This window comes from Cervus elaphus, chromosome 18, assembly GCF_910594005.1.
Source record: "Cervus elaphus chromosome 18, mCerEla1.1, whole genome shotgun sequence".
Classification (NCBI taxonomy): Eukaryota; Metazoa; Chordata; class Mammalia; order Artiodactyla; family Cervidae; genus Cervus; species Cervus elaphus.
In genome coordinates this window covers 48803471-48819114 of record NC_057832.1, presented here as the reverse complement: position 1 = coordinate 48819114, position 15644 = coordinate 48803471, and the positions used below count along the sequence as shown (strand labels likewise).

General features: G+C 34.7%; 1 protein-coding gene across 1 annotated transcript in view; it reads right to left on the bottom strand.

The window, feature by feature from the left end:
- Positions 1–15644, bottom strand: part of SEMA3C (semaphorin 3C) — a 197328-nt gene that overhangs the window by 70447 nt on the left and 111237 nt on the right. Inside the window, exons 5-6 of the mRNA XM_043872373.1 lie at positions 11088–11207; positions 2340–2430 (exon numbers count right to left, since the gene is read on the bottom strand). Coding sequence (XP_043728308.1) covers positions 2340–2430; positions 11088–11207 — 211 coding nt within the window. The remainder of the gene's footprint in view (positions 1–2339; positions 2431–11087; positions 11208–15644) is intronic.

The following is a 15644-nucleotide window of genomic DNA, read 5'->3' as shown; positions in this document are numbered from 1 at the left end:
ACCAGTATTCTTGTGTGGGAAATCCCACTGACAGAGGCACCTCAAGGGCTGCAATCAATGGGGTCACAAAAGAGTTGGATATGACTAAGTGACTAAACAACAGACACGACAAAAGAATTAGATGGCTGATCTGTGTTGTATGGCAGAAACCAACACAACATTGTAAAGCAATTTTCCTCCAATTAAAAATAAAGAAATAAAAATGATAAGATTATTTAAAAAGAATTAGATGGCTAATTGGCTTCATTTCCTGTCATAAATTCTCAGTAATTTTAACAGCAAGTTAAGATAATAAAGTTTCTGCTTTATTTTGTGTAGAAATAGTTAATTAATGTCACTTTGGAAATAATTTTGTTTAAGAGTAGAAAATTTTTTTTTCCAGAATTTCATTGTAAGGTTTATGCAAAGATAAACTTGCTCCTCTTAAACTTTAATCCAAAAATATTTTGATTTCCAGTTGTACTTCCACTGACTAAAAAATATCTCAAGAGGTTTTGGATAGGTTCCTTAATAAGAGATGTCATCTGACTTCCATGTGCTACAACAATTACTAAAAATAGCAAAAGAACACTAGCACATTGGGTCAGATGCCACGCTATATTGTGAAATTTTAAATTCTTCTAATTCTCAACATTTCTTGGCACTTTAATATTTTAACCAAGTTATATAGTGCATTGCAATTGAACAGAAATGATAAAACATCAAATGGCAAAGTGAGATGGCTACACAAATGAAATGCACAATATTGGAGATAGTATTACAGAGATAATCAATGGAATAAATAAAATGATAAATATAAGGTTATAAAACTTCATGCTCTTTTTAGTTTCAGCTAAGTTAAGCAAATTGTTTAATGATTTTCTTTGATAGTAAACATCATGTCAATCAAAATATTAAAAAGTATAGTATAAGAACATAGCCTAGGAATCAAAGTCTTTGATAAATGAAGACTAATTACAATCTTCATTTTGTAAATGAATCCAATTCTCTAAGGGCAAAACTATTACATGACTTATCATAGTTTAACAGAAAAATTTATAATGCCTTACTTTAACTCTTTTTTGTTCTAAATAATACTTGATGAAATAAAATTATAGTATCAGTGTTAACAATAATTTTGAATAGAAATTCATAGCATTTAACTTGAGATAAGTGAAAACTTTTTATATTTATCTAGTAGTATACAAATCATAGTTTCTAAAGGCAAATACTTTCTGAGACATTGCTTCTATTAAATAATATTTAGAAACGTATTTGAAAAAACTCTGCATCAGACCTAATTAGATATCCTGTAGTTTCCAAGCTTTCTAATTTCTTGTCCTAATGATACATTTTCATTTCCTCCCTGACCAATCTGAATGACTATACGGAAATAATTTACTGGATAATTTCCAAGTTCACATTTCAGTCAATGCTGGAGTACTTATCTTAATTTAGTTTCCAGATCTGAGAAAGAAAGATGAGTTGCCTTTTTAAATGAATGAAAACAAAGTCTGTTGAACACAGTAATTATTTTCCCACCTGTTCTTTTGTTAAATGATGCGATTTTACCACTGGCAAAACATAGAGAAACAAAAAGGAAAAAGCTTTTACTATATAATTGGCATACTGAAATGTAAGATTTGTCTTATAGTCAACTAATATTAAGTCAGACGTATTCCAGAAGTGTCTTAATTACATATTCTAATATGTCTTAAGACATATTTTAGAATGTCTTTCAAGTGAATTATAGATAGGCACTGATGACTGAGACTCAAGTACATTGATTTGTTTATGTGTGTAGCAGGGAGCAATTGGGCCTGATTCTTAACTGATATAATTTACAAAATATGAGGAAATAAAAAAGTGATTTTACTAGTACCTGTTTTTTTGTATGGGAACTTCTAGACATTTCGTAGAGAATGTACTTGGCTAACATATGCACTTTGCTATTTCTTCACATGAAAGAAATACCAGTTTTAATTGTTTGTAAATGATAACTAAAACATCAGAAAAAGAGAATACACAAAATAACAACTACACTGAAATTTGCTTCCTAATATATATTGATATATGTATGCATACAACAGTATTTATTAACATATGTATACATACATACACTTTTTAAATGGTTGACTTACTCTATGATGACAGTAGTCATATTAGATGGAAAAAAAACATGGCTATCATTTACTCAAGAATATTATTGGAAATAAGAAATTAGAATTTCTCACAGCTTGCTTTCTATTATTTTACTCATGTACTATCATCCACACAACTATTCAAAATAGACATATGGTATAATGTATTTATTTTCTTTAATTTCCTTTTTTAAACCTCCACTTTTATTTTCCACTTACTGATCATAACAGACACTGTGTTCACATTGGGGTTGAAAGAGCAGCGTCCTTTTCCAGATTCACACTTGGAGTCAATCATGAAAACTTGGTCCTTTATTATAGATAAAATTGAAAATGCAAAAAAATAAATAAATTACTTTATCTCAGTTAACCAATTGTTCTTTCGTAAAACAAAGCATCATCATGAATAACACACCTCTACTTGGTTGCTTATGCCTTCCCAATTTTACTATATTAAAGTTTTCTTGGCCTATATGAAGAATGCATCTGCAAGTTATAAACTAACCTTAGCAGGTCAAGTTCTCATCCTATTATACTCCCCATAAAGTTAATCCAACAAGTTCTCAGATCAACATCAATAAAAAACACTTGGCTTAGAAAAATGGTACAGATAAACCTATTCCAGTGTAAGAATACAGATGCAGATGTAGAGAATGGACATGCAGACACAGGGGGAAGGGGAAGGTGAGACAAACTGGGAGACTAGGACTGACATATATAAATTGCCACATGTAAAAGAGAAAGCTAGTGAGGACCTGCTACAGAACGCAGAAGGCTCAGCCTGGGCTCGGCCATGACCCAGTTGGGTGCGATGGGGGTGAAGAAGGAGGGGATATGTGTCTGCTTAAGCTGACTCACTTATTGCACAGCAGAAACTAACATGGTGAAGCAACTGTACTAAAAAAAAAAAAAAAATCAACACTTGGAAATCAAGGATCATTGTAAACCTGAACTAGATATGTTGAACACTGGCCAAAAGAAGAAAACTGTTCACAGAGAAACAATGTGTAAAAGGTTTATGATACTTCCAAAATAATCAAGATCTTTTTTAAATATAAAATTTTACATTACCACTTTGTTACAGAAAGCATTGTACTAGGTTTAACAAAATAATTCATAATTTAGTTTAAAATGCTTCATTTACTCATTCACTTACTTAACAAAAATTTAACAAGCATCTACTATGTGCCTAACACTGAAAAAACACTGGGGACAGAGTGAACAAAATAGACAAAAAGTCTTACTGTAGGTAACTTATATACCAAAGGTAGAGAATGGAAATATAGAATATAAAAAGAATAAACATTCAAAATATTGAGTATGTTAGATGGTATTCAGAGCTTCAGAGAAAATTTAAGCAGGGAATGGGGCAGTGGGTTCAATTAGAAATACAATGGTCAGTGTAGCTTCACTGAGAGGGAGCATTTTGTTGGTATACTTATCTTTTCACTTATATAAAGTTAGTAAAAGCTACTACTAAAATTCAAAGAAAAAAATGATCACATTGTAGGTTGTATTAGATGATGGAAGACCTTAATTATTAAGCTGTTTTCCAAAATTATCCCAAAGAAAATGCAAGCTCAACATTTTTGAGTATGGAATAAAAGGATCAAAACATTGTTTTAAGAAGATTGGACCCTATCTTGTTCTTTAAGAAGACTGAGAATGGTGGTTATAAAAACAGACACTGAATTCAGAAAATAAATTTGTTCTCAAGTCAGTAGTCCAGGAATTAGGGAATAATAATCTGACATGCTAGGATCTCATTGGTTAGCATTAAGAGTGGTAAAGATATGAGAAGATATGTAAAGTGAAAATAGATAGAGCTTGACAATCAATAACTAATTGGATATAGGTCAAGAAGATGAAGAAAACAAAGTTGATTCTGAAGTTTTGACTCTTTAAAGAAAAACTATTTCATTTTTGCTATACTGAGCTTAACGTACTGCAGGAAATCTCTGAGGTAATGGGAAATCATAGAGCCTCAAAAGGATCACAGTGTTCTAGCCTAGACAGTTCCTATAACACAATGCTCCTCATGGATTAGCTCCAAAGATGAGGAAAATATGGCTTTTCCAAGATCACACATAGATAAACAGTGACAAAAGCAAAATTCAGTCATGTCTGTTCTCCACAAGGGCATCGTTTATACAGTGTTGTTGTTCAGTTGCTAAGTCACATCTGACTCTTTGCAACCCCACGAACTCCAGCACAACAGGCTTCCCTGTCCTTCACCATCTCGCTGAGTTTGCTCAAACTCATATCCACTGAGTTGGTGATGCCATCCAACCGTCTCATTTCTCTACACCCCTTTCTCCTCTTGCCCTCAGTCTTTTCCAGCATCAGGGTCTTTTCCAATGACCTGGCTCTCTGCATCAGATGGCCAAAGTATTGGAGTTTCAGCTTCAGCATCAGTTCTTCCAATGAACAGTCAGGGTTGATTTCCTTTAGAATTGACTTGTTTCATCTCTGTGCTGTACAAGCAACTCTCAAGACTCCTCCAGCCCCACAATTTGAAAGCATCAGTTCTTTGGTGCTCAGTCTTCTTTATGGTCCAGCTCTCACATCTGTACATGACTACTGGGAAAACCATAGCTTTGACTATAAGGAACTTTGTCAGCAAAGTGATGTTTCTGCTTTTTAATAAGCTATCTAGGTTTGTCAAAGCTTTTCTTCCAATGAGCAAGCGTCTTTTAATTTTGTGGCTATAGTCACAGTCTGCAGTGATTTTGGAGCCCAAGAAAATAAACTCTGTCACTATTTCACCATGAAGTGATGGGACCAGATGCCTTGATATTCATTATTTTGAATGTTAAGTTTTAAGCCAGCTGTTTCACTTTCCTCTTTCACCCTCATCAACAGGCTCTTTAGTTTCTCTTCACTCTCTGCCATTAGAGTGGTATCGTCTGCGTACCTGAAGTTGTTGATATTTCCCCCAGCAAACTGGATTCCAGTTTGTAAGTCATCTAGCCCAGCATTTTTCATGATTCACTCTGCAAAGAAGCTAAATAAGCAGGGTGACAATATATAGGTTAGATGTACTCCTTTCCCAATTTTGAAGCAATTGCTTGTTCCATGTCAGGTTCTAATTGTTGCTTCTTGATCTGCACACAGGTTTCTCAGGAGGCAGGTAAGGTGGTTGGGGATTTCCATCTCTTTAAGAATTTTCCAGTTTGTTATGATCTACACTTATGTATGGATGTGACAGTTGCATTATAAAGAAAGCTGAGCGCTCAAGAATTGATGCTTTGAACTGTGGTGTTGGAGAAGACTCTTAAGAGTGCCTTAGACCACAAGGAGATCCAACCAGTCAATCCTAAAGAAAATCAGTCCTGAATATTCACTGGAAGGACTGATGCTAAAGCTGAAACTCCAATACTTTGGCCACCTGATGCAAAGAACTGACTCATTGGAAAAGACCCTGATGCTGGGAAAGACTGAAGGAGGGAGAAGCAGATGACAGAGGATGAGATGGTTGGATGGCATCACTGATGCGATGGAGATGAGTTTGTGTAAGCTCCAGGAGTTGGTGATGGACAGGGAAGCCTGCTGTGCTGCAGTCCATGGAGTGGCAAAGAGTTAGACACAACTGATCGACTGACCTGATCTGATCTGACAGTTCGAGGCTTTAGTGTAGTCAATGAAGGAGAAGTAGATGTCTTTCTGGAATGCCCTTGCTTTTTCTATGATTCAGCAAATGTTGACAATTTGATCTCAGGTTCTTCTGCCTTTTCTAAATCCAGTTTGTATAACTGGAACTTCTCAGTTCACACACTGTTGAAGCCTAGCTTGAAGGATTTTGAGCATTATTTTGCTAGCATGTGAAATGAGCACAACTATATGGTACTCTGAACAATCTTTGGCATTGCCTTTCTTTGGGATTGGAATGAAAACCAACCTTTTCCAGTCCTGTGACCACTGCTGAATTTTCCAAATTTGCTGGCATACTGAGTGCAGTACTTTTACAACCTCACCTTTAGAATTTTAAATAGCTTAGCTGGAATTCCATCACCTCCACTAGCTTGGGTCGCAGTGATGCTTCCTAAGGCCTACTTGACTTTGCACTCCAGGAGGTCTGGTTCTAGGTGAGTGATCACACCATTGTGGTTATCTGGGTTAATAAGATCTTTTTTGTATAGTTCTTCTGTGTATTCTTGCCACCTCTTCTTAATATCTTCTGCATCTTCATAACATTTCTCTCCTTTATTGCGCCCATCTTTGCATGAAATGTTCCCTTAGTATCTCTAATTTTCTTGAAGTCTAGTCTTTACCATTCTATTGTTTTCCTCTATTTCTCTGCATTGCTCACTTAAGAAGGCTTTCTTATCTCTCCCTGCTGTTCTCTGGAACCCTGCACTCAGTTGGGTATATCTTTGCTTTCCTCTTTTGCCTTTAGTTTCTCTTCTTTTCTCAGCTATTTATAAGGCCTCCTCAGACAACCAATTTGCCTTCTTGCATTTCTCTTTCTTGTGAATGGTTCTGGTCATCATCTACTAAGTAATATTACAAACCTCTGTCCACAGTTCTTCAGGCAGTCTGTCTACCTGATCTAATCCTTTGAATCTATTTGTTCCCTCCACTGTATAATCATGAGGGATTTGATTCAGGTCATACCTGAATGGTCTAGTGGTTCCTACTTTCTTCTATTTAAGGCTGAATTTTCCAATAAGGTGTTCATGATCAGAGCCAGTCAGCCTCTGGTCTTGTTTTTGCTGACTGTATAGAGCTTCTCCATCTTTGGCTGCAAAGAATACAATCAATCTGATTTCACTGTTGACCATCTGGTGACGTCCACATGTAGAGTCGTCTCTCACATTGCTGGAAGAGGTTGTTTGCTATGACCAGTGTGTTCTCTTGGCAAAACTCTGTTAACCTTTGCCCTGCTTCATTTTGTACTCCAAAGCCAAACTTGCCTATTACTCGAGGTATCTTTGACATCCTACTTTTAAATTCTAATCCCCTATGATGAAAAGGACATCTTTTTTGGGGTTAGTTTTAGAAGGTTTTGTACATCTTCATAAACTGTTCAGCTTCAGCTTCTTCATCATTAGTGGTTGAGGTATAGACTTGGATTGCTCTTTAAACAAATAATGATAAGCTTGCTGGAAAAAATAAAATTTAGTAAACCTGTATGTGTAGCCAGAGTCATATACCGACTTGATGGTAATAGTGATAGTTGTCAATGCAGGAATTGAGGAGATTGTGTAGGTATCACTTGTTCTCCACTGACTTCTTTCTCCATTGCACAGCCTTGCTGGGCTCACACAGTAGAGTATAAATCTTGTCATCACCAGGAAAGTATGTGGTAGACCCAAATAGTCACTAATTCAAGCATCCTGCAACAATTCTTCAAACTCATCTCCTAAGAACTCTATTTTTTACAATTCATCTTTCTTCTCCCTTCTTGCTTTCTCATAACCAGTTTATGGCCCATGTTTTTTAATCTTAATTTTTTTTTTTTGCAAAAGTGTTAATTTCCTTCATTCTGTGATTTTTCATTGCACCCGCAACCTGTAAACACATGTCTATCTACTTTCTTCATATTTGCCTCCAAACTTCTAAGCATTTTGCAAAAGGTGATCCAACAAGGTACATTCAACATAGTACAGATTTGTGATCATCAACTTAAAATGAATCCTCTACACTTCATGTATCTTCCAAAGGTACTATGCCAACTGGTTCTTCCATTAATAACTTCAAACCAATGCCACTATTGTCAAATCTCCTAATTTATTCTCAGCTCATATGATTGGCATGTTGTTGAGAAAGTGAAGTCCTTAAATGAGACATCTTGAGACATCTTCATCACCACCAAATACATACACTACCAAAACCTATACACTAATGCATCCACTAATACCTGAGAGGAAATATTTCTCTCACTCTAAGGCCAATCCTTTCACCAATGTTTTAGATCCTATCTTATTCAGTCTTCTTAAGCATACTTAGGTATACTTTCCATTAGCCTTACTCTTTCTCTAATTTTATTAACTGGATCCTTTACAATATCATTTCAACAACTCCTTCAGTTCTTAAACATTATTCTCCTCGAGAATCACATTTCTTAGAGACTAACACATTCATCATCATTTCTGACTTCTTACTTTCTTCTCAATCCATTTCAGTTGGGCATCCAACCTCAGTTGCTATATTGAAAATCATTTTGACAAGATCCCTGATGCCTATCATGTATACAATTCAGCACTTATATTTTTAGACTTCTTTCTTGGATCTCAATGGTATTTGGGATTGTTGCTCACTTGTATCTTTTTATAATGACTTGTCTTTATTCTCAGCACCAACACATGCTTGTTTCTTTTTCATCTCCTTCTCTAGTTCCTTAGTTTTTTTTTGGAGATTCCTTTCCCTCCATATGGCTATTTAAATTTAGAAGATCCTCAAGTCTCAATCATAGTTACTCTTCTCTTTTCACACTGTAATCTTCCTACACGATTAACTTACACTTTGTTTGGGCTTCAGTTACTCCTATAAGATAATTACTCAAACATTTATATAGCCAACTTTATACTCAGTTGCCTACTTGATATTTCTACTCGTATCTTTCAATAGCATCTCAGACTCAAAAGAAACATATCCAGGCTAACAAACAAAATAAACAACAGAAGAGTCAATGTAACACAAAATAAAAGTGACAGCACAGATCTGTTCATGATACTTCATGCTTGAGATTATTTCAGTTTCAGCTTCTCCTTTGACACAAGACAAAGATCAGTATCTAAAAGGTAGCTTACAAGTTCTGACATGATTTTTTTCTGCCATTACTCTTATTAAATGAATACATCTTTGTAGACTGAATCGACAAGAGGAAAAAATAGGACCAGAAAGACAATACATGGTGAAAGATCAGGAAAAAAGGCATAGCAAAATATTCCATGGCCAAAGATGTCAATAAAGGTGCTGAAAAATAGAGGGCACTGCATGTTGTAGACTGGTCTAGGAGAAAGCATGCTGATTAGGGAAGTCAATATGATCACTGAGAGTCCTGGTTGTTTGGAAAGAGTTTTAATTAGTAGGTGAAAATTAAATTCAGATTAGGAAGGTTTAATGCAAGATAGGGAAAATAGGAATATAAAAGCTGAAAAGTAGTTTACTAGTCCAAAAAGTTTTGTGATAAAGTAAAAGAGAGTGAAAGGAGAGGGTTGAAAAAAGTCACAGGAAGGGAAACCTATTGTTAAAGAAGAAAAAAAGCGTAAATGCAGAGGAAAGGAAAGAAGATGCAAAACAGTGATGAAGGCTAAAGATTAAGTAACTTTATTGGTAAGAAAAATGCACAGCTATTCTTCTGACATGAGAAAAACTACAGTAAGATGAATAAATAGAAAAGTTTGGTGATTAATTTGCTTTAAAAACCACAAGGAATAAATTGAATGCCTGTGATATTCTTGATCAGTCAAAGTTGTCTGATTGATGAGTTGCAGCATCAGGGGCTTAAACAGTATTCACTTACGAGAACTGATGTTATGGATGCATCTGATAAAATCAACCAGAGATGAAACGTAACATTCTAAGACTGCACAGCAAAATTAACCAACTGTTTTTTATTAATGTTTTATTCATTATTTAAAGTCATCATTTACTTGTGTTGCTTTATTTTTTTTCCAGGAACAGAAGACAGTGGATAAAAGAGAAGAACCATGTTAGGAATCTATGTAGCAAGAACTGTAGACTCTTTGAGAAGCATCACTGAAGGCTCTAGGAAAGCACTAACTCAGTTTCACAATACAATGGAAGGGCCATAGAATCTAATAAAACTATGTGATGTTCCAAATGTCAAGAGGGTTATATAATATCCTTTGAGGACCAACAAATTGCTATTAGACAGACAGGTAAAAAGGTGGTGGACAGTGTCACAGAAATTAAATGTAATACTTAATGAAAGTGCTACCCTAACCTTCATTTTCAAAGTGGTTTCAAGTACAAGAAACATGCCGTATCTTAGTACAAAGAGGATGTTAGCAGTAAGTACTGCCTCTGATTACTACAACATACAACGTTAGTGATGAATAAATAGAACTCTCTCAAAATACAATGTTCTGCATCATGGCCTTTTATTCTAAACTAAATAAAACAAATACACTAGGTGTTTGATAAAACTGTGCATTTTGTATCTGTATTATTACTTACATATTATAGATATGTAAATATGATGTGGAAAAACACTGACTTAAGCTATTAAGTAAAACATATAAAGCTTAAAATTTTATAACCCTTTTCACACTTAAATATGCTCTTAAGATATTATTTAAAGAGATTAATTAATGGAAATGCTTCCCCTTTGAAACAGATCTTTTGAACTGAGACTGAAGTAGTTCTTATTTAGTAAAGTGATTAAAATTTGTTTCATGCTGGTTTTCCAAAGGAGATTATTTTTTTGGACTGACTTTCCAATTAAGGCTTGAAGTGTATGTTGGGCAATTTGTACATGGGAAAATGATTTTATTTAAAAATCTGTGCTCTGCAAAGTGCTATGCGATCACTGGCCTGTACAGTGACTGCACACCATTCTCAGTGGAGTGTCTGACAGACTGCAGATGTCTGAGGAAGTAGTTTATTTAATCAACTGATCACAGACCTGTGGTTCTAATGACAAGCTCAACGCAGACAACTGTACTCCTCTAAGAAGCAAAGCTTTACTTTAAGAATTTTAATATTTCATATCATCTTGAACCACTTGTAAACATCCCACTTTGGGATCAAATATTATCAACGTCTTACACTCTGAGTAATTATGAAATCACACCACCTCCTTTATTTTCTGCCGCTTGTACACTGAGTTGAAGGGAAAAGGCTACACTTGAAGTAACCTGGCAAATAGGAACCAAGCATATTTTGTGTTTAAAGGGCTTGAAATTTTTTATGGCCACTAATTATATTTCCAAGTTTTTACTGTTTTAAGAAATCTTTGACAATGACATCAAAATAAGAATGAATAAATGTTACACTTACCTCTGATCTCCTCCCTCTGTTCAAATAAGCACAGACTGGGCTGAAAGCACCACTCCCACAGACATACAAATGCGTGCGGTTGAAGGCCTGAATTACACGGACAAAGTTCCCGCAGCCATGCTAAAAGAAAAGGAAAACTGAGCAGTTAGAAACCCAATGACTTTTACCGCTATTTCTAAGTATTACTGTGACACTTTGCTACACTTTTTTCTTTATGCCCTAACTTTTTAATTAGTTAGGAGATAACAAGAGTTCTCTTGTTTATTCCATGGTGTATTTTAGGAGGAAGGTTGTCTAACAGAGAATGAGTAAAATGATATGTCTCTCTCATATTTCAATATTTTTTATATTGGGTATGTCTTTATGTTCTGAAATTTTATGAACTTACTCTTTATCTGAGAAAGCTTAGAAATTGAAAAGTATACCAAACTGTTTCTCAATTTTTCCTCAAAACATTACACACACACACACTCACCCATGTTATATAAAGCATGTTGTGAATGAATTGTGCTTATAGAAGGTCCATGGTGTTATCACTAGTTACAGTGGCAAAGGCACTATTAGCCTTCATAATGGGGTGAATGAGACAAATGTTACACAATGCCAGCATTGTCACTTTCTATGAAAATAACCGAATCATGATCTCTCTGCTCTTGGTCCTCTAAAATGCTTTCCTCTTTCCCAAAACTCCTTTCTCACCTGCTCCAGTCCAACCATTGGAAAGGCTGTCATTTATTCACTCAATGAAATGCAAAATGATTATGGTGATTATAAGCTAATTATGACCTTGTAGAAATACATAAATATGGTCAGCACCAAATGCAGAGCTCCGTGACTGAATTAACCATTGCATGTTCTATACTTACAGAGTCACTATCCTTTGCTGAGTACACATTAATCAAGCCTCAGGCTAAATATTGTTCCCTTCACAAAGTCATTGTTCTAGCAATATTTAATAATATTACACATTAGAGAAAAACATTTTTATAAAGAAATATGTCAGACTCAGTGGTTTTCTGATGGGTGTTCATACAGTGTATTTTTTTCTCTTCTAGGTACCACAAACTTTACTAATATTTTATAATGCACATTATTTATATTATTAAAAAGTTTAAAAAATTTTGCCAAAATTTAATTTAAAGTCAATATTATTTTATATTTTCTCATCATTTTCTCCTTTTATACTCATTATTACTTGACAGCAAATATATGCTTATTTTCATATGTAGTAATTGTATACATAAATATATGTTTCTGTTATGGATTTTTATTATTAAATAATCAATCACCAACTCTGCTGTTAAATAAACTTAACCTCACAGAGCAGACTATATTCTTTATTTTTAAGACATTAAGAATTTTTGTTAAATATATAGTGTCATTGTATCTTGACACCTGTTTATAGAGGTGCCTAGAAACTGACTATACACTGCAGTTGAAATGTGTTTCTCTGGAGAAAAATCATAGATGAAGTATGGTGTATATACAGTATGTCTATGTTTAAAGGTATATGTGAGCAACGAGACTTATGTTTATTTTTTTTCACATCCAAGTTCAGTCATTCTGGGATTCTGTAAATAATATTTTCTTGTAAAACATGAATTTGATTCAATTCTATTAATAAGAGGTTATGTCTGTTTCATCTTGAGGTTTGCAGATTTTTCCATTATGAATTATTGGCATTGGGATAAAGGAAGAAGTCACTAATATCTCTTTTACACCTCAAATACAGATTATACTTGTTTCATGTATATGTTTATGTCTACATATATGTTATGTATATCTTTATGATGGCTACTATTTTTGGAAAATTTATTATGTGCTAGACATGAGAACAATCATTTTATATATTTAACCTCTTTTACTTTCCAGGAAGATTGATATTTTACCTTTAGAGATCACATTTATTGAGCAAACTATGTATATTCACTCAGGTTTTCAACTCAACCCCTTTTAGAAGCACGAAGTTTAGATCTTGTTTGGTTAACTTGCCTAAGGTCATATAGCTGGAAATAGGTAAAGCAGATTTTCAAACACAGATGCGTTTAACATTGAATCTTGTACTTTTAACTACTTTATAACTTGCCATTTGGTAAGAACCCCAGTTGTTAGATGGAAGCTTTTATAACAGTTATAATATTTACAGAGCTCTTAATCTTTTGATGTTGTTTTTAATCTTCCCAGCAGTGTTCCAATTAAAACATGAGCCTCATTTTAGTGATGAGGAAATTGAGTCCCCCAAAAGGTTAAAGGAAGTGCTCTGGGTTTAATAAGTAACTCAGGTATGAATTTGAATACGTCTTAAATATGGTCGTCCTCTACCATGAAGCACCACAGGCCTCCCTGGCGGCACATATGGTAAAGAGTCCCTGCAGCAGAAGACCCAGGTTTGAGCCCTACGTCAGAGAGATTCCCTGGACAAGGAAATGGCTACCCACTCCGTTATTCTTGCTTGGAGAATTCCATGGACAGAGGAGCCTGGTGGGCTACAGTCTATGGGGTCCCAAAGAATCAGACACGATTGAGTGACTGAACTTCAACCATGAAGGCAAATTCCCATACTATCTGATGATGCGTTACTGTGCTCTTCCAGACCCTCTTCAAAGGGAAAAATATAAAGGGAAAAATAAATCAGTCTCTTTAATTGTTGAAAATCATTTTCTAGGTCCTTTCCGTTTCCATTGCACTTAGTTTCTATCCACATTATTTCTGAACTAGACCACTGCAGTCGTGTCAATTCCATCCAGAAAATATGTGTTTACTGAACTCATTCTGTGTAAGCATTGTACATGGTGCTAGCAACACTGAAATAAATAGATTCAATCCCCATGTTCAGGGCAAGGAGAGCATATACATCAGGCAGTAGCAGATGCTATAAGGTTATTTTTCTCAAAATGTGCTATACAAGGAAAGAAGAGAAAATGAGTAATACTGAACTGGGTATAAAGGTTTGAGAGTGAATGTCATCTGAGCTGCAGTTTGCAGAATAAGCTACAGATTTTCACAGGCAAAAGCAGAAGAAAGGGACATTCCAACAGAAAATAGCATGAACAAAAAGAAAACCTGAAGGCATGACAGTGCAGGCTTTAGTTGGAGAACAGTGCCTAGAGGGTAGAGAGGATTCCTATGTGATGAAGCTAGAGAGGCAATTAGAACTGGACTATCACTGAGCCATAGGATGAAGGGCAGCAGAGCGTGAATTCTCAGAGCCAGATGATTTAGGTTCAAACTCTGATTTTGTCTTTTACCAGCTGTTTGAGCTTGAGATACGCACTTAGCCTCTCTGTGCATCAATCTTCTTCTCTGCAAATGGTGATGATAATATTTGTTGAAAGCAGTATACCACTAAAGCACTTGGAACAGTGTGTGGCACATAATAAATACACCCAACGTGAGGTATCACTTGTTTTCATATATATTTTCAGTTTCAACTGTCAGTACAAACCCTGTGTAGTGGATAGAAATTGTCTTGCATAAAGTTTAGTCAAGGTCCTGACCACAATAGACATCCATAAAAGGTCAGTGGAATGAGACGTTAGGGAAAGTCAATACTGTGGATGCTTTCTTTTTATTGCTTAATTCTCTTTCAAAACTATTTCAAGGTATAAAGCTAAATGAAAAATGAAGCTTCTAACATAATGGAGAATATACCATTTTATGTATATATATACATATACACACACACACACACATATATATACACACATATGACCTATACTAAAATGCTGGAAGACTATACCTCAAATTTTTAAGTTACTAAGTTTGGGTAGTATAATTTATTTTATTGATTTAACAGTGTGTGCTAACTATGTGCTATGTACTGTTCTAAGCTCTCTGCAAATGTTAATTCACTAATCCCCTTAGTAACTCAATAAGGTAGGTTTTATCTATTATACAGATAAGAAAAATGAGGCACAAAGAGGTAACCAGACACTGTTTTTTGTTGCTCTCTATGAGCTCTTCTGGGCCTTCAAAGATTTCTGTGTTGAACAGGTATTAAGTGTATAACTTTAAAATAGATGTTTTTAAAAAAATATGTCTTGGAACTCAGATTAATAGGGCTTTAAAAATATTGACTCTTCATGATCCATACTACATTTTTTCTTCTTGGTCTGGGAAATGTATCAAGGTACTTGGATATATGTATTCCTAAAGAAAATACATTTTCAAGTAGTTTAGGGTCCTCTGGTCACAGAAACATGGAAATTGATATCCTACAATTAATAAATCAAGTTTGACATTGTGTATATGTAATGTATATAGGTCTAAATATATGTAACCCTGCTTAATTTTTTAATGATCTCTTACAGTATTTACTTAGCACATTCATTATATCCTATCTCATTGGATATGTTTGACAGCATGTGCTATTGTTCAGGGCTCAATTTATTTATAGTATTCATAAAATATCAACATTTGGAAATAAATGGAGCATGTAGGAATGTAAATAAATAGGGGCAGAAAGGGATATTGGGAGGTAAGTTATACTCTCTTTAGCTGAGGTAGAAAATAAGCTATATTGCTACCATGATATTTTATTTTATTTATAAACATTAG